The 23966-nt window shown below is 43.9% G+C and overlaps 1 protein-coding gene across 2 annotated transcripts in view; it reads right to left on the bottom strand.

The window, feature by feature from the left end:
- Positions 1 to 23966, bottom strand: part of DCAF13 (DDB1 and CUL4 associated factor 13) — a 383567-nt gene that overhangs the window by 156934 nt on the left and 202667 nt on the right. For both annotated transcript variants that reach the window (XM_078686899.1, XM_078686900.1), the window contains exon 7: positions 11604 to 11686. In XM_078686899.1, the coding sequence (XP_078543025.1) occupies positions 11604 to 11686 (83 nt within the window). The remainder of the gene's footprint in view (positions 1 to 11603; positions 11687 to 23966) is intronic.

A 23966-nucleotide genomic window follows, 5' to 3' on the forward strand; every position in this document is an offset into this window, starting at 1 on the left:
GATCCCCACACATACACCGAGGGAATTCACATGGCGACTTAGACCATCAGCACTGAAAGATCAAATCTTCCGAGGAGAATTGAGACAAGCTATAGAAGATTTTTTTCAGATGAATAATGGGACAGTGGAGAGCTATAGGACGCTATGGGAGGCCTTCAAAGTAACCATAAGGGGCCATTGCATTAGCAAGCATGCTGGTATCCTTAGAGATATTAGGCAACAACTAAGCATGGTAGAACGAGATATTCGAACACTGGAAGCCGAGTGTGCTACCACACTACAAGATTCTCTTTTAGCAGACATCCATAGCAAAATAGACACATATAACGAATACGCAGACACTGAAATAAAATACCTTTCCAAGCAATACATGGCTAGGGCGTATGGAGAGGGTGGGAGACCAGGCAGAGCATTGTCACAAAAAATCAGGCCAATGCAGGGAGCATCACTCATTACAACCATCACGACAGACCAAGATGTACAGATATACGACACTCCTTCCATCCTAGACAGTTTCAGGAAATATTACGCAACACTGTACACCGCAAAGACGACACACGTACAAACAGATATTCATGAATACCTTGACGACATAGGCCTGGCTTGGCTCTCTGACACCCACAGGGAATATCTAGGACATCATATCACTGAGGACGAATTTAAAGATGCGATTAACTCATTTCCAAATAATAAAGCTCCGGGAATGGATGGCATACTACAAAGAATTTAAAGACTTGTTGATTCCACAATTAGCACAGATGTTTGTGGAAGCGTATGAAGAGGGAGGCCTTCCGATGACGTTACGGGAGGCGCTGTTACTAGCTTTTCCAAAACCTGGCAAAGACCCCAGTTTTTGCGAATCATACCGCCCTGTCCCTCTTATAAATATAGACGTGAAAATACTGGCCAAGATATTAGCAAATCGTATACAACCACAGCTAAAACTCCTAGTGCTACCGGATCAGGCGGGATTTATCCCCACACGATCCACAACCCACAATATTCGCACAATCTTCACGATGTACCACAGCCTACATGCCGAGCTACCGGCAGCGGCGGCACTATTAGATGCGGCAAACGCTTTCGACTCGGTGGAGTGGGATTTCATGATCACCGTCCTGTCCAGAATGGGATTCCCACCTGCCTTTTTGAAATGGATTGCCCTGTTATATAATGAACCCAGAGCAAGAGTGCGCATCAACAGGCACACGTCCCAGCAATTTGAGATAACCCGTGGAACAAGGCAGGGATGCCCACTGTCCCCTATCCTGTTCGCGCTTACACTAGAGCCCCTCGCATGCAAAATCAGACAAAAACACCCGGAAACGGCACTCCAGTTTAGCCTCCGGCCGGTGGGCATATCCCTATATGCCGATGATATGGTCCTGTACACTAGACACCCAGATAAGAATCTAAATCCACTAATTAGAGAATATATCAAGTTCGAACAATATTCAGGCCTTAGCATAAATTGGAACAAATCAGTAGTGATCCCTTTAACTGAGAAAACCCCGGAACCGACACTAGACTACCCATTGAAATGGGTCACAGATCCGGTAAAATACCTCGGAGTATGGGTACACCGAGACCCAGAAACGGTGATAAGGGCGAATTATGGTGTGGTAATGAACAAATTGGAAGAACAAATTGAAAAATTGATTAAATTGACTATCTATGGCTGACCGCATAGCTCTCCAAAAGATGATAGTTTTAACCAGATTCCTCTATCTGTTCTGGAATATCCATATATGGCTTACGACTGCGTTCTTTGCCAGACTATGTACAGCGCTACAACGGCTCACGTGGGCCGGAAAACAGCCCAGGGTGAGTTGGAGAGTACTCACGAAATCGTACCACCAAGGGGGCTTCGTCGCCCCCGATCTGCAACTATACTACTACTGTGCACAGGCACATCATGCTCATTATTGGTCGCAACCGCACTCTCATATTCCACATAAAGCAGTGGAAACCGACAGTGTCCGCCCGCACAACCTAACGGAATACATAGCAGATCCAGTGAGGAACTACCCTAACGGTGTAATACATCCGGTCAAATGCACATCCAGAGCATGGCACGTGTTGGCGACACGAGCAAGGAAATATCCCATATACGCCCCAGCGCTCCCCTTGGCGCATCATCCCAAACTGTAAGTCACACAAGAGCAGAACATGATGAAGGCACTGGGGGAAATGGGGCTGGCAACGATGAGCTCGATATTTCCGCATAACACATTCATTCCGCTAACATGCCCATCCCTAAGCACGCACCAAGCACCGCTAAAAACGTTCGCTTATCTCAGATTAAGGGCCGCAATAAAAGACCTATACGATACGTTCCCAGCTGAACCCACAACACTGCAGGCATTACAGACGTTGCTCACAGCACCAACGCGTGACAAACTAGTCACACAACTATATACTACATCGCAGAACGGGCAGTACACAAACCCGGATAGGGCATTGACACGATGGGTGGAGACCACTGGGGTGCCTATTTCGGAAGACAACTGGAACTATAGCTGCACACAGCTGCATTTACTCACACCAAATTGTAATTTACGAATTATACACTTTAGATTCCTCCACCAGACCTACTATACGCCTGACAAACTGTATCGCTATGGCCTCAGGGCAGATGATAAATGCCACAGATGCTCTTCCCCTCGGGCAGACTTTATCCATACAGCCTGGTCGTGCCCTAAACTGGAAACGTACTGGTGTGAGGTGTTGGCAGCGCTGGCCCGAATGTTGTCTGAGCCGATCCCAAATACACCCACTGTGTGCCTCCTGGGCACCTATAAGCTCAAACAGCCTAGAAGGCGCAAGTTGCTAGCGGTGGCACTCTTACTGGCAAAAAGGCGAATAGCAATTAAATGGGGCAGTAAACGCCCACCTCGGTTCAAGGACTGGCTGTCTGATATGACATATTGCAAAGAGACACTGGGAACCTACGAGGATGAGCTGCCGCAGGCATCTAGGCCCTAAGACTTTTGGCAGCCATTTCTGGACTAGTTACTCCAACAACAGGAGGAACAGCTATCAGATGCCGAGAATGGGGTGGTTGGGAATGGGGATCCTCTGGCCCGGGAAGTTCGGGGTCATGCTTATAGATCTGACTAACTGTGTATTTGTCACAGGCATTAGTATACTGATGCCTGTACAGGTTGCATGGGTACATTACAGTGTCTGTCTTATTGTCGTGTATCAATGCCTAGGTTTGGATCACTAGGATAATGTAAGATCATCTTTAAATATAATGCTGTGTAGTAGAACAATGGAATGTACGTAGAGATCGATATATATATATGTACTATTGTATAATGTCTATAAGATGCTGCTTGGTGAAATAAAAAAAAAACATTCAAATTGGAAAGGAAGGACTGGAAACCTCTATATTTAGGAAACCTACCGCAGGAAACACCATATTACAGGCAGGCAGCTTCCATCCCGCTCCTCTAAGTTGGAGTTTTCCATTTGGGGAATTATACAGAGCCAAAAGGGCATAAAGCACACAGACGACGTATGACAAACGAGAAAAGGGTATGTTAGTCCGATTTAAACAGTAAGTGTATTCCAATGCAGTATTAAATGCTGCAAGCAAAAGGACTTGTGAAATAGATAGAGAAAAAGCCCTATTTAACCCTTCAAAAAGGAGACCATACAACGTATAATCAGGAACATCAGAAAGTGCGACAGGCTATGCAGAAACAGTGGAATTTATTAAGGTAAGTCATTGGCCAACGTATACCGAAATTACCTATGATAACCTATAGAAAATCTAAGTCTTTGAGAGATTACCTAGTTAGGAGCAAATACAATACAAGCACCAGACCTAAAACCTGATTAGCCAGACAGGAAGGTTTCAGAAAATGCACTAAATCTAAAGACTGTAAAAACGGCGAGAACCGTTCTATGATGGGGACCCCTTTTAAAAAGAAAATCAAAGTACGCGGCAATTTGAAGTGTAATTCTGAGTTTGTTGTATATGTCCTAACCTGTCCCTGCAAGAAAATGAATGTGGGAAGCACCACTTTGCAAGTACATAAGAGGTTATTGTAACACATCAGAGCAATCATCAATAAAGATCGTAGTTCTCTTATTGCCCGACACTTAGAACAACACCATTCATAGTGACCATTCAGAGTTAAGATACAGCTCTGTGACAAGTCCCCAAGAGAAAAAGTGGAGGTGACAGAGAGAGAGATTTATGCAAACATGAATCATGGTTTATTTTGGAATTAATCACAATAATGTGAGAGGTACCCTTACTTACGTAGGGGATAGGATTAGTCACAAAACAAAAAATAATGTCCCCCACATTTCTCCAATGTTTTTTCAAACTAACCACTCTTCAAAACCACTCATGCGATACACACCAATTCTGAACTCTTCAACATGTGACCATGTTCGCTATGTTAATGCCCCAATTGCACAACACTATTCCAAAGTCTCCACTGAGAGCTCTTTTACAGGAGTAAATCAAATTTAAACAATTTATTAAAAAGTATATTGTGGTGTAATCACTCAGATAAAAACAATCATACATTACAATGATAGAGATGAGTAAAAACACAGTTATTCATCTAAAGATCTCGATGTAATTCTCTCAATGTATCATATATCTATACATAAATAACCATATTGCATAGCAAATCTTCAATTCATTGGATACACAGTACTCTCCATATATTCAATTTAAAAAAACATCTTTTAAAAACACATAGTTGTCAGCGCGGTGAATCGGTGGGTTAAAATCAATGCACCACTTTCTTCAGGACAAGGATTATATGACAACAAGCATCTGCGTGGCTGTTCTCCACACAATATCCTCTGGTGTTTTCCGTATTCCTGGAGACAATTGAGCTCCCTCTAGTCTCTCTACTCAATCCTCCGCTTTTAAATAAATATCTTTTATTTTTCTTGTACAAGCGATGGGCTCTCACGGTATTTAGATTCTTTTCAGCTCCCGTCTCTCCTATCGGGCAGTTTTTAGGTCTCGTGACCTACAATGCGCGCAAGCGCATTGAGGGATCGAGAATTCAAGTGCTCGAAATCCTTGTCAAACCAAGGGCTTCTTGCACTGCGGTTTTCTTGAAGTTCATGTGAATCACGTGAGCAAACAAGCACGCGCATTCACGGCCTACTTTCAGTTTCCCGGCAAGGGCTTCTCCTCCCCTAATTATTCATGGCCGGCCGCAGGCCGGCCGTACTTTCAGTTTCCCGGCCGCTCACAGCACATCAAAGGGCTACGCCCAGCGTGCGCTCTTCGGCTTCTCCTCCCCTATGCCTGTTTATCTGCACTTCTCTCCTTTCTTTGCTTCATGCTTACATTCTTCTCTGCCGCCCTCACACCAATATTTTCCTGACTGCGTCTTTTAAAGTGGTGAGCGTATCACAGAATAGTATTGGTGAAAGCTGCAGTAATTGGTGAACGTATCGCCCATGATCTTCGATGTACCCTGTCAAAATTCACCAGTTCCGATATGTTGCTTGTGAGCGTATCACCGATGAGCCTTCATGCACGCTGTGGCGTAAACCGGATTGTGAATAAGGACTTCTGTCTGGGTGTAGTCACGTCAAACATGTGACTACACTCGTCACTTGGCCACCTATCTCTTTCTTTCCTTCACAACCCGTCACAAGACGCCTCTGCATACACTCAAACTGCCAATCGAAGTCACTTGCTATCCCTATCTTTGAAAAAAATTACTTTGTTCTTCATCAAACCACGTCGGATATGCTTGAATCATGGCCGGCCGGCCGTACTTTCAGTTTCCCGGCCGGCCGCTCTTAACGCTTGTTTATTCACGCCCCCCCCACCAGGCTCTCCCGCCCCCATCCGGCTTCCCTCCTAATCCGCCTGCCTCCCCTCGCTCGGAATCCCGCCCCAGGCTCTCCCGCCCCCATCCGGCTTCCCTCCTAACTGTACGAAAATAAACAGAGAGAGCTCGCGGCATCCTCGTGCTGTCCTCTGTAACAGACAGCCCCTCAAAATCGTCAGCATCTTGCATGGTCTCATGTACTGGAGTCAGTGCCTGATTTATGTACCCTGCTGCTGGCATGCCGGGCGGCTGCGGTGCCGGGCTCGAGAAGCCGAGTTTGGCAGTGCTGCAACTTTATTTACCGTGACAGATTTTGTGTCTCTCCTGGGCCCTCATCCGCTGCGCCCCCGTCTGCCTCCCTTCACTTCCCTTCCCTTTTGGCTGCTAATTGCTTCTCGAGCACGCCTGGCTTCGGACTAGCACCCCCCCCCTTCTGAGGAGGCGAGTGTATTTTTAACCTCGGGCGATTTCCTTTTGTTTCACTTGCGATGACTGCATTCGTCCTCTACTTCCACACGATGCATTTTGTTTTTGTTGTGCTTTGTTTCAGTTGCCATGTTTAAATGTGCCATTTAATACAGCAGCTCTGAGACAGTATTGATTATTTCCTTCCTTTACCCGGCCTTCTTTCAGATTTAGCAGCTTTCCACTCTTACAGCCTTCCGATTCACCGTGGATTGAACACAAAAAAAAAGGTTGTAACTTGTAATGTTGATGTTATGGCTCAGCGAGTTGATGCACATGGTGCGGAAAACTGTGTGCAACTTTAGGACCCTGGAGTCGGAAGTGTTTTGATCAAACTTTTTCTTATAGTGCCATTGAGGTGGACAACACCCACCTCTCATTCGCAGTGCAACAACTGTGAGAATGTAGCGGCAAGCCCTACTTGGAAAGCAGGGTTTCGGATAAATGGGGAGGGAACAAATGGTAAGCCTATACATGTAACTAGATACTTTGAATAGATGTGAATGTTTGCTGCAAGCGCAAGTATCCGTGCAAGCAGCGATAGTTTTATTTGCATTGAGAGTGATCCGTTTGTTTATTTTCAGGTGGTGCATATCCTCATTTAGCTTTGGTGTTGACCGTGTTTGCCTCCATCTTCTGTAAGACGCTCTGTTGCTTTGTGGTGTTTGGCCAGCAGTATAATAAACTAAGTATTCCCTCACTCATTGAATTCAGCATTAAGGACACGAGTATAAAGAACGCATTCACGAGGAGTCGCTGATACCAAAGTGGTTGGGAGCACTGCAGGACAGCATTATTAAAACTAAGTGATATACTACTGCGATTCGACGTCAATGCGCACCGTGGGAACTGAACTGTTTAACCTTTCTTTAACCCTTTCTTTCCTACTACGAGAAGACGTTTATAAACACTGTCATTTCACTACTAAGCAACTAAGGCACAGGGACATCATCTTATCTCATGGTTTGAAACTGTTATGCCAGTGCTGAAACCAGAAGTGTTTTTTCACAAACATTCAAATCATGATTTTAAAGGGAAATTCACCTCACACACACACACCGTCACCATAACACCCTCTACATCATACAAAGGCACACGCACACACCTTCATCCTCACAACACCGCACACCATCGGAATACACACACCCTCCCCCTCACACCACCTCACACACACTCACCCTCACACACAATTACACTCAAAGACCCTTACACACCCTCAATAACATTCTCAAAAATCACACACACTAACACTCACACACCCTATCAGCATCACACATCATATCACAATCAATCACCCTTTTCAAACTCACTCACACTCACACTCTCTCACATTACACAAATGTCACAAAAATACGTTAATATTTCACTTCGGTTCTTTTATTTTCCTCACAATAAAATAGACTGAACATAATCATCACAAAAGGTATTGACAACAGTTTAAGCTATTGCCATTATAAATTACAATAACTTTTATTTAAGTATTAATTATTTAAAAAATTTCATAACCATTGTTATTTGTAATATCAATACATCTAAGTCACGTAAATACAAAACATTTGCATTACAAATACTATGAGTGTCACATTTGCAAAAGTTAAAAGTATTGGCATTGTAAATGACAAAACTATTAATTTCGCGATTTTCAAAACCAACACATAAATATAAAATGTGTCATTTACAAAACCAATAGCTCCAACTTTCCTACTGCGAGACCTATTGGCAACGCCAGTGCTTGTTTAATCTCTTGCTAATTTTTGATTTATTTTGGAATTAGACAGCAAAAAACCAATGGGTTTTAACATGGATGAAGAACTTTACACCAGTCTCCTTTAGAGCACATTAGCGTATCTTTCTTGCTTGTTCCGCTCCTGGGGCCATTATGCATACCATTTGTGCTTTTTATCCAGCATTGTGTTGGAATGTTAAATTAAGAGATATGTTATATATATTTTTTTTAAACCTTTATTAAATCAAACAGTGCAATACAGGCGCAGGCCTACAACCACAGGGGCCGGCCGCAAAATCAGGAGAGAAAGACAGGAGCATTGTAAATGTGTACGGTAAAAGGAGGAATCACGTTATAGTCTTAGTACGTGGTCGCAGCACAGCGAAACACAAGGATAAAAGAGGTTTCATTTTTATAATATTGAGAGGAGGCAGCGGCTATATCAACAAAGGCATCACACTACACAATAAACAAGAAGAGACGGGACAGGCGTACCTCTCCATGCAAACAAAAATCGATGAGAAGCAATAAGGCCGAAAGCACCCTACGCCCGCCGGAGGCAGGCCAGGAGTAAAGGTCAAACAATGGCTAGCAATTGAGCAAAAACATCGTGTGAAAAACCCACCCGTACAAGACAGAAAGAAGAGACACGTGCAGATGCCTAACAGAAAAAAGATGTAAGAAGAAGATATAGCCAACCCCCTGGGGAAGAAAGAGAGAAAAGGACCATAGAACAAAACAAACTAAAACAACAAAACCCCTCCAACACCCGCCACCCTACATCACCGTAATGGCTATGGCCTACCCCACTAACAGCGTGCCTGTCGCCCCAGAGTCACCCTAAAGAAAGGAAATAAAGAAAGAAAGAAGAAGACAATAAAGAAAAAGAATGAGAATGAGGAGAGGAGCCGGCGATTCAGATACCCAGTCCCCCTGACCCCCGCATCTGAAATCATAGAGACAGAGGCCATAGAAAGTACAAAGAGCAGCGAGCGCCCAAAACGCAATCAGTAACAGCCCCACAAGACTTGTCCTTAAGTCACCATTAACCAGCAAAAAGTCCCTCCATGACCCAAGCAAGGTCACCCCTGGCCACTTCTGTGAATAGTAGAACTGCGAAACAGCCTCGCAGTCAGGAGACAGGTCGATACAAAAAGTTCAATCCTTCCAGGCGGAGCAGGCAGCGCCGTCGCACAACATCGTCGCAGCCACCAAGAAACAACCGACGATGCACAGTGGCGGCCAAAATGCAACAATACCCCGACCACCAACCAGTCCAAGTCCAAAAACAGGTCTGCAAAGCACGGAAAGGAAAGCACAGAATGCGGGAAGCACCGCAGCACAGGAGCCAGATCCATTCGCACCCTCAAAACTGTAGACTCAGCCGGGGAACCTGGTACAGCGACCGAAGGAGATTCAGCGGCACCAACTCAGGGGAAAGCCACTACGCCACAAAATGGCGGATCAGCAATGGCAGCGATCCGTACCTCCAAGTCCCGGGAGTTCCGGAGCAGAGCAATCCGCAGGGCAACCAGTGCAACCAGCACATGGCTACGCGTTAGCGTCTCCCCATGTAGCCGAAGTCCGGGGTTCTCAAATTCAGCGGTGTCTCCGTCCCCGGGAGGGGCGCACTCCGAGGCGCCATCCGCCATCTTAGCCACTTCGTTCTCCGCCACTTCCCCTCCACCTCCGAGTGCAGTCCGACCACCAAAGGCAACAGGTCTCACGGCTGATCGTCGGCAGTCGACATCCGGTGCGGAAAGGAGAGTCACCGAAAGGCCGGGTGCGCTCCCTGCAGCTCTTCGGGAGCCAACCGCCAAGTTTACTCACTGATTGCTGGGTATTGTAGTTCGTCATTCAATTTTGTTTTTAGTGGGGTCCGATTTTAGTAGTCTTTTGTTTTCCGTTTTTCATTCCAAAATTATGTTTGTTTTTCAAGCCCTCCAGTGGGCTGTGAGGCCACTCGTGTGTTTAAATTATGCCAAAACATCGCGCCAGCAAGGTGTTTCCAGTAACGACCTCGCAGACCTCTTTCTAGGCGGTGCATTCCTTTTGCGGCTCGGAGCCTGCCGCTTATTTATTTCAACCAAGTGCCCCGGTACTATAGAAACGCCACTCCACGATGTTTAGGTACAACCTTTTATTGGCTGAAAACACAGTTGTAGCCCCTTCATTTAGCTGTCCCAACGCGTTTCGTTGCTTGCTGTAACTTCTTCAAGGGGAAATGGCAATTTTAAAAACCGGAAGTAGTGCATCCCACTGCTTATAGAGTCCTTCATTCCCAAGATGCCAAGTTTACTCACTGATTGCTGGGTATTGTAGTTCGTCATTCAATTTTGTTTTTAGTGGGGTCCGATTTTAGTAGTCTTTTGTTTTCCGTTTTTCATTCCAAAATTATGTTTGTTTTTCAAGCCCTCCAGTGGGCTGTGAGGCCACTCGTGTGTTTAAATTATGCCAAAACATCGCGCATATATATAAGAAAAACAGGACCAAAAAGGCCACAAGAAAAGGAGCTGAAGAGAAGTACACACAGAGGTGATTGGGAGGGGAAAAGTGGTATGGAGTATCCATCCTAGCTGATTACAAGGGGAAATCTGCCTTAAATAGGCATTCGTCATAACCAATTTGTTACCGTTGCATCATCATACTGACTAACACCACAGTCGCATATATGCCTTTCCTTCCACATACAGGGTGGATTGTTGGTTGCAATATCATTAGGTCAGTGCAGTCAGAAGTTATTAAAATGCGTTATCTCACTGTCGGATGTGTAGATAAGTGAACTAGTGTAGCAGAATTGTGAAGTTAAATATTTTTTGCATGCAACTGCTTCAAAGGTTTTGTAGCACAAGATGTAAGGGAGTGAGGTTCAAAAACTTATTGTAGGGATGAGTTATTTGTCAGAGTCATCCTGAAGATCTGTTACTGTTCAAGGGTCTGCACTTACAAGGAATGGTCTATCCAGGTTACAGTGCAGAAGATTTGGTGTTGCGATTGCTATGTTGTGTAATGGTGGATTATTCGATTTCTTTTGCATAGATCACAATGTGCCATTGGTATGCCACAGTAGCACTTTGATAGTGACAAACCAAATGGCCTGAGGTTTCCATCACATTCCACAGTCTGATTCAGCTTGAGAAGATTGTGCTATCAGTTGTATGTTTTATGAATGTGTAGGTTATTATGGTTAGGTAAAGGTGTCTACTTAAAGGAGTTGTACGTGACTGTTCTTGGTAGCTACTGGGAGAGACAAGAAGGCTGTCTCAAATGGCTTGTGCATCGTATAGGTTGGTAAGCATGCCCACTGCCCAGCAAAAGTATCTATGGTCGGAGAATAGGACTTTCATCACTGTCCTTACTAGGCAACTGGGGGTGATCAGGATGTTGCTACATTTTGCCTTTCTAAACATTAGTGATTGGTTATTTGTTTTGTCAGGCGATATGAAATGCCGAACATCCTTGTGACTGGGATTTAGAACAATATACAAATGGGAAATGTATTTAGAATTAAATTCAGTGAACACATGACAAGTTTTATTTTTCAATAAATAACATTATTACTCTAAAATTAAAGTTTAAAAGTAACTCACTTGTAGTCTTCATTTGCTGCAGTAAACATGAACGCTTCCATGGGGTTCCAACAAAGGGAATTTGATCGCATTTCCAAGATCACCTAGTAGAATGACAACAGAAAGAGTTTTGCTGGTAAATTTTTAAAAGCAACTTCTATAAAACAGCATCACTTCTTATCTTAAGCACTCCAAGGAGAGAGAAGAAAAACACAAGTCTACTTTGTAAAGTGTTCATTTGGAGCAGGAGCAGTTTGCTGTAGACAACATGTTTACGTGCTTTATCTGCTTATTTTATCGACCTCAGTGTCTGCTGCATACGAACCTACGTTCAATCTGTTAAACTTTGATCTGTACAACGATGCATTATACTACTGAGCCACCACAGAGACAGACTATGGTGTACTAGTTTTAAAGCACCCCATGTATTACTTTAATAGATTACAAAAGAAGGGGAACTTAAATGTATGTGTTTAGGTATGTAGAAGTGAATACATCTACACAATGAAATAACAGAGAGAACAATAAGGTAGTAACATATCTGCCAAAACAAGAATATTAGGTATAAGTCATTGTTAGCATTGGGTGAAACCACAGTGCCCTCCTAAAACATATTCTCAGCCTTGCATTCAATGTTGCTTGTAGATGCAACTTACTCACTATCCCCACACCCTGTTTCAAGCAAAAGTAATAACTTGTAGATGGATGCCAATCTGGCCAGACTAGAGAAGGGAGTGGAGTGCCCGACTGTAAGCATGGTGATAATCAATAGACAATGGTGGTGGGTGTGTGTCCTCAAGTAATACTGGTGTTGGTTTGGTGTGTGTATGATATGCTGTTGATTTGATATTTTGTGTATTGAGATTCTTTACGTGACTTTCTGTGAGTGAATTGTAATGTATGTGTGAAGCACATACAAGTGTACTTTTATGCAACTGTATCTCACGATGTGTGTGAAATTCTATGATTCAGTGGGTTTAAGAGAAAAAGAATAGCTTGTGCATTCCGGCCAACACTCTGCGACTGTATCAAGGTAGGGGTGTGGGCTACAACTCCCACTCAGGGAGGAGGTATTCTGTTTTCAGCTAAAACCTATGTGAGCTGAAAGAATGGATGGAAGTGGCAGAGTGTTAAACAAACAAAATATGACCACAGATAGTAAGGCCTTTTAAAGAGTGGCTCTCGAGAGAAGTAACAACATTAAGTCCTTTTGGTAAGAGTATAAGAATGTAAACATTTGGCTAAGTTAGTGTCATTGTATCTAGTGTGCTTTCACTGCTAAACTGCGTGTAAAGCCGAGTTTGGTTTGGTACACTCGTTAGTGGAGCTAGAATTGGTTAGTTAATGTGGAGTTGGTTTATGTGGTATTGATTTTGAAATGTGATTTTATTGCCAGATGTAAGGATGTTCAACAGATAAAAATGGTTTGTTATACGAACACAGTATATATTTTTAGGAGCAAATTAGTGGGTTATAAGTACTGACATTGTGAGCTTATTGTTAAATTGTTGTTAGGCAGTTAGTTTAAGGTAAGTATGTTGATTGTTAGTGAGGAACTAGAAGGTTATTTGGCTTTCTCTGTTGACAATCATGTGCAGAGGTGCATCTTTAATTGTACAGCGTCACAATTTCACATTAGCCATATCTGGTAAAGACCTAATCTAGCCACAGATTATTTACCTTTGAATTTCCCAGGCGTCAAACTGGATCCAGAAGATTGTTCTTTGATCAATACCCCTACATACTGGTAAGTGGCACCAGTGGAAGTATCCGTGTCGGAAATAATGTCCGTGTCACCTACATAGGTGCCACCTTGACGCACTGAAGTCAATTACTGTTCAAGACTTTCCACGCCAGAAAGGCAGAGCCATGAAAAGTACTGACACCATTGTTTAAAAACTAGGGCCCTCAAAGGTAACAACCTTGACTCTAGAAACTTGTCTGTGGTGCAGGGAGGATGGGTGGGTGGGTTGGTAACTAATCTGTAGCTAGATCATGTCTCTCCCAGATAAGGAGTTACCAAAGGTAAGTAACTTGTCCACCTAATAGAGTTATCTAGCAGCAGATTACTTACCTTGGAATACATACCCGGGCAATACCATCCCTGGTGGAGGGCTGCGGACAAATTCTAAACTAAGAAGTCCTAAAGAATCGAGTAGGCGAAATGCCTGTCCCTGCACACCAGACTATCCAAGCAGTAGTGTTTGGTGAACGTGAGCAGGATTGGCCACATTGCTGCCTGGCAGATGTCAAGGACTGGGACTCCACGTGTTAATGCTGTGGTAGCAGATTTAGCTCTGGTGGAATGAGCTTTTAAGCGTGCAGTAGCCTGTTTTTTCACCAAAGTGTAGCATATCTTGGTGCAGAGAACAATCCATCTTGAGATTGGCCTTTTTCTGCCCCGCCCGACCTTTCTTCACACCAACATACCCCACAAAGAATTGGCCATCCACCCGGAACTCTTTTGTGCGGTCAAGGTAGAACGACAATGCTCTTTTTGGGCAAAAAGGAGCACAAGAGGCCTGAGCTCCACTCAAGAAGAAAAGCATCTGCGAGTGAGACACCATGGAAACTCCCGCGTGCAAAACTGCTGACATTACACCTTCTCAGCAGAAGCGTAGAGATCTAACCAAGGTTCTCTCCACTGCTGAAAGAGACTTTGTGCCACCATGCCAGCTCCGGATGGAGACGCCATTCGTGATTCGCTAAGGCTTTCAATGATCGCTCGGAGCGCCAGCTTGTTGATGTGGAGTCTGGATTCCACCAGAGCCCTCTGATTACCTCTCCCAGATGGCCGCCCCATCTCAGAAGTGACGCATCTGTCACTACTGTGAGATCTGGTTGGGGAAGTGAGAGGGGTCTTCCTCAAACCCTTTGGCCGCCCAACCCGCAAAGATCGTAAAGATCTGCACCCGTGGCCACACAATCATTGCGTTACTCGTGGCTTGCAAGCTGCTTGATGGCTGGGATATGGCTGGAGCGGCTGTTCGCCCCTTCCGTTCCCATCAAAGGGGCGAAAGGCAGACTGGAGATGTGTGGCCACTGAGAGGCCCAAGGTCTTGGCCGTAGCCCGTGAGTTCTTAAAGCACTCCAGCGCTGTGGTTGCCTGGTCTCTGAAGAGACGGGTGCCATCAAAGGGCATGTCCATGAGTGAGGCCCGGACACCCCCGAAAATCCAGATGTTCTCAACCAGGCATGGCGTCTAATAGCCACTTCGATTAAATCGATCTGCCCAGCGAGTCGGTTGTGTTTAAATCACACCTAATGGTGAACTTTGCTGCATCTTTCCAATCTGACACTGTTTGGGAAAGGATGGTCCGGGCCTACTCCGGAGCCTTTGGCAGCACTTGCACAACCGTTTCCCACAGAGTGTCAGAATAACAGCCCAATAAGCAAGCAGTGTTCACTGACCGAAATGCAAGGTTGGCAGAAGAGATGATGTTCTTGCCCCACTGTCAAGCCTGTTGGATTCTCAGTAAGGGGAGCAGAAGTGAAAGCGCCATGGGACGTAGAGGCTTGGAATACCAAGTTCTACAGGATGGGGAGGGTATGTACAGAACTTTGGATTGCCCGGGGCAGGGTGGTGGTGGTGGTGGTGGCTGGAAATGATCCTGTTCACAGGAACCCCAGTGCTGGGGTTGGACCATGCTCCTGGTAGGACGTCTGAGAGGGAATCATTAAATGGGAGCAAGGGTTCTGAGGAGGAAACTCCCAGCGGTCAAGATTTTTGTCTTGTCCGCCACTGAGGGAATCTGAAGGTCAAGGATCTCAGTTGCCCTTTACACCACAATACCATAGGACGCTCCCTCCTCTGTAGCCACGGTAGGGGGAGAAAGGATACCAGTATATGGAAAAGTGTCCAGTCTACTGGCCTCACCCAATTCCTCATACCAGTCCATTTCCATGTAAGGCTGGTCTTCCAGCGGCCCCTCTCAATCTTCTCCCACTCCTAGCCCTTCAGAATAAGGCTCAGGAATTGACCTAGGACGCGGTGCTGGAATCCGTGTTGGTCGATGTAATATTGGCTCTGGGTAATCTGGATTCAGAATGGGGCAGACGCCGACGGCATCGGGGACAGTTGCAATGGCACAAACGGCGCTGGTCTGCATCTACGTCTGAATCTAGGAGAGGCCATTGGAGCCGGGGCAGAAGCTGCCAGCATGGAACTGGATGCACACACCCCCGACCCTGCGGGGCCCAAAGGCACAACGGAGAGGTCTGGTGGCTGAAAATTGAGGCACATGGCCGCATAAAATTCTTTAATTTGAGCAAGGGACACTCCAGCTCTTGGAAAAGTGAGGAGGTGCGAAGCTGACTCAGATGCAGGTTCTGGTGAACAAGGACTTCAACGCCGAGGCTCCTCCGTCACTTCGGCCGATGGATGGGGAGAAGTCAAAGCATGCTTTGACTTTTTGTTTTTTGTGCTTCTTGCCTGAATGTCCTCACGATTTTGAGTGGGACAAAGAGGACTTTGGACTCCTGGTGCGGTGCCCGGACCTTCCTCTCGATTACGACTGTGACCTCTGAGGAGACACATTATCGACTGCCAGGCAGCAAGGAGCTTTAGAGACTGCTGCCTCAAAGCCTTTGGAGCCCTGGTCCAGCAGTCGGACATGACTGGAGTCATGGTCACGGTCCAGTCACCAAAAACAAACCAAACGCCGGTCCGACACTGACATGGCACGGTGACAGGCAATGCACGGCTTGAAACCTGAGGCTTCCTCAACATGATTTCTACACACCAAAAAGGAGGTAGACAAAAAGTCGAAAAAATCCTGTCAAAAAGTCACAGAGAGTAGCCCTCTTCACGGACCAGCGAGGGACTGGCGCAGAAAGAAAAGAATGGACGTCAGCACGCCGAGGTGGTGTGAATGTCACTTCCGGCGCGGTTGATGTTGACGTCACACAGAGCCGGTTCGATGCCACCTACCAGTGCGCAGGGTTATTGTTTAAAGAAAACCCTTCCAAATCCTGTTTAACGCCTCGGGAAATCAAAGGTAAGGAATCTGCGACTAGATGTCTCAATCAGATAACCGGTTTTGTTTTTGATCGTGAATTCGAGATTTGGTCGTTCAGCTTCCGTTCGTTTAAGGCTAGATTTCTGTCATCTTATTGACGTGACAGGCCTGGTGTATGTTTATGCGATTGCAGGTTGTAACTCTGCTTGTGATAAGTTATTAGCACTTGTTAACACCTAAAGCCTAATTTTACTGAACTCGTCTAATCAGAAAGTAGAGCTCTCTTAGTTGTGGATGTGATCGCTCTCAAGATTCAGATGAGCCTAGAGACTGAGTGGAAAAGTAAGTTTATTACAGCATCCCCAATATTTGCAAAACTTTGGAGAGCTTCCATCAGTGTAATTGTCCTCTGGATATAAGCTAGCAAGGAAGTCTGTGACCTTGACACTTAGTCAACTATTTAGTGACTTGGTGGGAGCAAGCTAGAGCATTATTGTGGTGATGATAAAGCAGTATTGCAACAAAGAGCATTGTGATGATGTAGCAATGCATAGACGAAGCAGTATTGTTGTGGTAGACTTTTTTCCCTTTTTTTTATAGATTGTACTATGGTCACCATTTTGCGACAACGAGCGTTATAATAGTGAATAGGCTTAGCCTGCACACTTGTCCAAAGTTAAACACAGCTTAAAATTAGATGTGCGCTCCGGATTGTTGGAGGGGTCGGATTGGTAACAGCGACAGCTGGATATAAGATTGAGACACTCAATAGGTGAAAAATACAGTAGTATTGTGGTGGTCTTTTACGCACCATGGCTGCCATTTTGCAACGACGTATGTTGAACAAACTATAATGGTGATTTGCTGGAGTGAGTACATGCTAGTCCAAAATTCACCAGTGCTTAGATCAACTGAGTGCACCTTTTTAGGTCTCGTAGAGAGACCTTTAGCTGTCCATCCACAAAGCTGACTTTTTACGATGAGGATTTTCAACAGTTCACGTGAAATCACGTGACCACAAGCTCCTCGTGCACGAGCTTGCATTCGATCATCAAAGGCACACAAGCTTCTCCCAGCAGGCAGCCCACCCCCCTTCCCTCTCCATATGGTCACTCGAGTTGCAGGCAGCCCACCCCCTCCCTCTAATCTGACATCTGCCCCGAGCCTTCTGCCTATCAGCCTCCCTCCCACCTCCCCCCTAATTGCTTTCCTTCAAAGAGATCCGCTCCGCAGCTAATCAGCCTGCCCACCCCCTCCCTGACTCACTCGCATTTCTCCTCCCACCAGCCCATCGCAGCCTGCCCAGCCGTCTCTCCCTACCCCTTAACCCCCCACCACCTCGATATTGCTGCTTGTTTTATATTTAATTCAGTTTCCATAGTTTTGTAAATCTTTTGGTGATTTTTTAGGAGCTGTCTTAGTCACTTCAATCTTCTTATGACGTAAGGAAGCTGCTTCCTGAGTTGCAGTCCACATTGCTTCTGATTGGCTTCGTATTGGGTGTTGGTATTCGTTGTGGTGTGATTAATTAGGTGGACTTCGAGTACTTGTTTCGTTGTGTAACTCTTTGAGGTGTTTGCAGGGGGCTGAGCAGGAAACAATAGCATCCCCTCCCCCTTTCCTAAGAGACAGAGGTGCCAGCAGCGGACCCGGGCTTTCCAAAACTGGCCTGGTCTATTGTGCATTTAAGTGATTTAAATCTAGACGTATCTGTTTCCTTTGGTTTCTTTCTGCGCCTGCACGTGATGACAAGCAGAGTTACGATAATTAATCTTTCTGCTCGCTTTTCAAAAACCATTTTGAAGTATTCTGTTGTCATTCTTAAAAATTCAGGGCAAAACTAATGTGCTTACTTTACGTTAACTCGGGCTCAAGCACTTCAAATTTGTCTCAGCCTTTCAAATGAGCTCCCTGCCAGAAACGCGGCCAGCAACCTAGCTTTAATTCTCATCGATATTTTCTGTACCGTGCTGATAGAGGCTTGCTGTACCAGTTTCACTTACACAAACTGAACTGTACATGCCTCTGCACGTTGCTGTTCTCTAAAACATGCTATAGTATATTGCCTTCCAGATCGGGTATTACGTTTTTTTAAATCTGAATGAATCTACCCTGAATACAAACAAATGCACATTTTAAATGAGCATAATTGCAATGTTTGTGCTTATGTAATTTCGTTTTCCCTTCGCTAATTTCTAAAATAAATGATTTACGTAGACACTAAACGCCTTTGATAGAGCAGAGTTTTATAGAGATCTCGTTTTTCTTTCTCCTAAACTGGCTCTTGCCCAGGACGGCAGACCTCTCTCCAGGCATACCGTGCCCTTAGCTTCTCCAGTTGAACTATTCAGATGAGACACTGTCACAACCGGAGTATTTGGTATATTTCTGTCACATTTTCTGTTCACTTACCGGTCATGTTAGGGTTTCACTATGTGGTTCATTTAGAAGAACAATTGATGCTATGTGTTGAGCATGCTGACGGAGACACCACGCCAGAGAGGCGACTCTGCCGTTGTGCAAGGTAACTAGTGCCTTGGTAGATATTGTACTACTGCCTCGATTATGCAATGCAGTCGTTTATTATTGCGTTTCTTCACTTCCGAACACTCTGCCTGGCTCGCACGTCTCGACACGCCTGACGTTACAAATGTTGTTTCAGTACTGAAAAGGTGCTCCGCACATTTGTCAGCCGTGCGCTTCTTGACGTAATTGTCATATCCATGAGTTAGCACTCTCACTTTGCAATACAGAGTGTGACGTTTCATTTATCATTGTTTCTTTGCAGCATTAACGCTCCGACTTGGAAACACTTTCGCATGACCAGCGCAGTTCGCGTTTACCGTTTGACATCGTAATGCGAGTGCCTATGCACCCGTTTCTTTTTAGTTTCACGATTATGCATGCTTGAGCCCTATATTACCACGTGGAAGCACTGCGACACGTTTTTACTTTTCCCACATTTTCGGTTGTTAATGATGGCTTAATGGATGGCACTTTTTTTGTTTATTGTGACACTGGGTTTTGGTCACATTATTACATACTAGGCCATGTTGAGTTGACTGATTTGATATGGTTCAGTGCCATATTGTAGCACTAGGACTCTTGCTGACCGTTCTTATATTGGCACTTCTACAATTTTGTTTCCTGCACATAGTGCACATATTGGTTGATTCACTTTTCCGCCACTCATTGTCGAGTGTTAATCAGGAGGTCAGCACATCAGGGTTTGGGAGAATATCACCCTCACACACCCTCACCATCCCAACCCTCTCACCCTCACACACCATCACACCCTTGCCCTCACCCTCACACCCCCTCACTCACCCTCACTCACTCACTCACCCTCATACACCCTCGTTAGCATAGCATAACAAAACATAGCATGGCATAACAAAAAAAACATAGGATACACAACCTCACAACCCTCTCACCCTCGCTCTAACACACTCACCCTCACTCACCCTCACCCTCACTCACCCACCCACCCTCACCCACCCACACCCACCCACCCTCACTCACCCACCCTCACTCACCCTCACTCACCCACCCTCACTCACCCACCCTCACTCACCCTCACCAGCATAGCATAGCATAACAAAACATAGCATAGCATAACAAAACAAAGCATAGGATAGGAAAACATAGCATAGCATAACAAAGCATAGCATAACAAAACACAACAAAACATACCATAGCATAACAAAACATAGCATAACAAAACATAGCATAACAAAACAAAGCATAGCAAAACAAAACATAGAATAGTATAACAAAGCATAGCATAGCAAAACAAAACATAGCAAAACACAACAAAGCATAGCATAACAAAACATAGCATAACAAAGCATAGCATAGCAAAACAAAACATAGCAAAACACAACAAAGCATAGCATAACAAAACATAGCATAACAAAGCATAGCATAACAAAACATAGCATAACAAAACATAGCATAACAAAACATAGCATAACAAAACATAGCATAACAAAACATAGCATAGCATAACAAAACACAACAAAGCATAACAAAACACAACAAAGCATAGCATAACAAAACACAACATAGCATAGCAAAACAAAGCTTAGCATAGCATAACAAAACATAGCATAACAAAACAAAGCATAACAAAACAAAGCATAGCATAACATAGCAAAACACAACAAACCATAGCATAACAAAACATAGCAAAACACAACAAACCATAACATAACAAAACATAGCATACATAACAAAATATAGCATAGCAAAACATAGCATAGCATAACAAAACACAACATAGCATAGCATAACAAAACACAACACAACATAGCATAATAAAACAAAGCTTAGCATAGCATAACAAAACACAACATAGCAAAGCATAACAAAACACAACATAGCATAACAAAACAAAGCTTAGCATAGCATAGCAAAACATAGCATAACAAAACATAGCATAACAAAACATAGCATAAAAAACATAGCATAGCATAATAAAACACAACAAAACATAGCAGAGCATAACAAAGCATAGCAGAGCAAAACAGCATAGCATAAAAAACATAGCATAGCAAAACACAACAAAACATAATATAGCATAACAAAACAAAGCATAACAAAACAAAGCATAGCATAACAAAGCATAGCATAACATAGTATAACAAAACATAGCATAGCATAACAAAACATAGCATAACAAAACAGCATAACATAACAAAACATAGCATAACAAAATACAACAACACATAGCATAACAAAACAAAACAGCATAGCTTAACAAAACACAACAAAACATAGCATGGCTTAACAAAACATAATAGCATAGCAAAACACAGCATAGCATACCAAACACAGCAAAACATAGCATAGCATAACAAAACATAGCATAGCAAAACAAAGCATAGCATAATAAAACACAACAAAGCATAGCATAGCATAAAAAAGTAGCATAACAAAGCATAGCAGAGCAAAACATAGCATAGCATAACAAAACATAGCATAGCATAACAAAGCATAGCCTAGCGAAACACAACAAAACATAGCATAGCATAACAAAACACAACAAAACATAGCATAACAAAACACAACAAAACATACCATAACAAAACATAGCATAGCAAAACACAACAAAACATAACAAAACACAACAAAACAGCATAGCTTAACAAAACATAGCATGGCTGAACAAAACATAACAAAACATAATAGCATAGCAAAACACAGCATAGCATACCAACACAACAAAACATAGCATAGCAAAACAAAGCATAGCATAATAAAACACAACAAAACATAGCATAGCATAACAAAGCATAGCATAATAAAACACAACAAAACATAGCATAGCATAGCAAAACATAGCATAGCATAGCAAAACATAGCATAGCATAGCAAAACATAGCATAGCATAGCAAAACATAGCATAGCATAACAAAACGGCATAGCATAGCATAACAAAACAAAACATAGGATAGCAAAACAAAACATAGAATAGCATACAGCATCACTCAGCACCACCACAGCATCACTCAGTGGCACCACAACATCACTGAGCCCCACCACAGCATCAATCTGTGCAACCATTCAAAAACAACTGGTTCAAATATGTTATCTCAATGTTTCAAGCTTTATTACAAATGTAACAAAAAGATGTTAATATTTGACATATGTTCTTGGATTTTCATCACAATAAAATACACTGAACATAATCATCACAAATGTTATTTACAAAAGTTTAAGCTATTGCCATTATAAATTATATTAACTTTTATTTAAGTATTATTTAAAAAAATTAAAAAACATTGTTATTTGTAATATCAATACATGTAAGTCACGTAAATACAACACATATTGCATTACAAATGCTATAGGTGTCACATTTGCGAGAGTTATAACTATTGGCATTGTAAATGAGAAAGCTATTAATTTCGCTATTTTCAAAAACAAAACCTAAATAAAAAATGTGTCATTTACAATACCAATAGCTCTAACTTTCCTAATACGAGACCTATTGCATTGCAAATGCTTGTTGTTGGAGGCATCGGCTTGGTGGTAGATTGATGTTAAAGTGGGCTGAGTCTGGAACTGGGCTGCAGAGCTTGTTGCATGGTGTGTATTCTTGGTCTACAGCTGGTAACACTTCAGTTTTGCAGCATGAATCTTTTCTGGATTCACATGCTATGCATTATTTCGCCATCTAGTGGTTAGGTCAGGAACTTTAATCATGTAGATCGGTCCCTCGTCTCTTTCCATTTTATTTTTTTAATTTAATCTTTTAGGCGTAGTCGGTCTTCGCCATTTGGAACTTAGTCTAACCGCTCCGGACGTCATATGCCCCTTTCCACAAACCTTGATGCGTGGGCACCATCTTCAGGTTCTTTTTTCCACCGTTGGGTCTGGAAGCATTGGCTGAAGGCTTTCCAATTGTTGACAGAAGAAGGATATTTCGAAGGATTGTGGAGGAGAGGGTCGAAGTTCCGTAGAGAAACTGATCGAAAGAGGTCCGATTTGTGAACAATCCAGTCAGTTTGTCCTCCTCACGGAGAATCAAAGGAAGTAAGAGACTACGCCTCGAAGCAAGACCAGAGAATGCATGGACAGGGAGCCCCCCCCTGCTCCAAGTGATATGGAGAACGCACCTTTTAGCTTCTGCCCAGCGTATCACAACAAGTTTGCCCAGAAGGACAATCATCAGGTGTGCAATCTTAGCCTACAAAGAGACCACAGCACAGAGAACTACAAGGCCTTCCAGAATTCAAATGCCAAACCTTAAGGGTAAGGGAGAAACAAAGGCAAGCACACTGACATGCAGGGGCAGAAGAAACTGTCGCTGAGAGACCTGGGTCTGTCGAGCAAGGAGGAGGGCAACATCACCAAAGGAACTGAGGGAGAGGGCTCTTTTCTCAAAGAGGAAGTCATGGACTTCAAACGGGAACACAGAAAACACAAAAAGAAGCGGCGGCAGGTAACAATGAAGAAGTAGAATGTGGGCGAGTCTTGAACACCGGAATCTAGAGCCTGAAAATCTACCTTGGCACCGAAGGTCTCGATGACTGAAGGCAAGCCGATGTTGAAAGAGCCCCTTGGGTCAACAAAAAGGGTACCACAGGTGGAAGTGCTGCTGAAAAGAAGCCGGTGTTGAAGGACAAGTGAAGTTGAGAAAAAGTTCCGAAAGGTGCACCTGAAACATGGACAAGGAGCCCTCAACGTCAAAAAAAGAAATGGACGTAAACACTCACCACTGAAGAGCGTGCGATTGAGTGGAAGAAAAGGCGTCCCAAGGCCGAAATGGCAGCGATCCTTCAGTAAAAGAAGGATTTCGACACATCTCTCTGAGATTTCCGAATTCCGTCCAAAGCTTCGAAGGAGCACACACAAGAGGACAAAGACTCGGGGGAACTAGAACCTCCAATCAACCACAGAGTCACAGGAAGAAAAGGTTCAG

Source organism: Lissotriton helveticus, chromosome 4_1 (genome assembly GCF_964261635.1).
Source record: "Lissotriton helveticus chromosome 4_1, aLisHel1.1, whole genome shotgun sequence".
Taxonomy (NCBI): domain Eukaryota; kingdom Metazoa; phylum Chordata; class Amphibia; order Caudata; family Salamandridae; genus Lissotriton; species Lissotriton helveticus.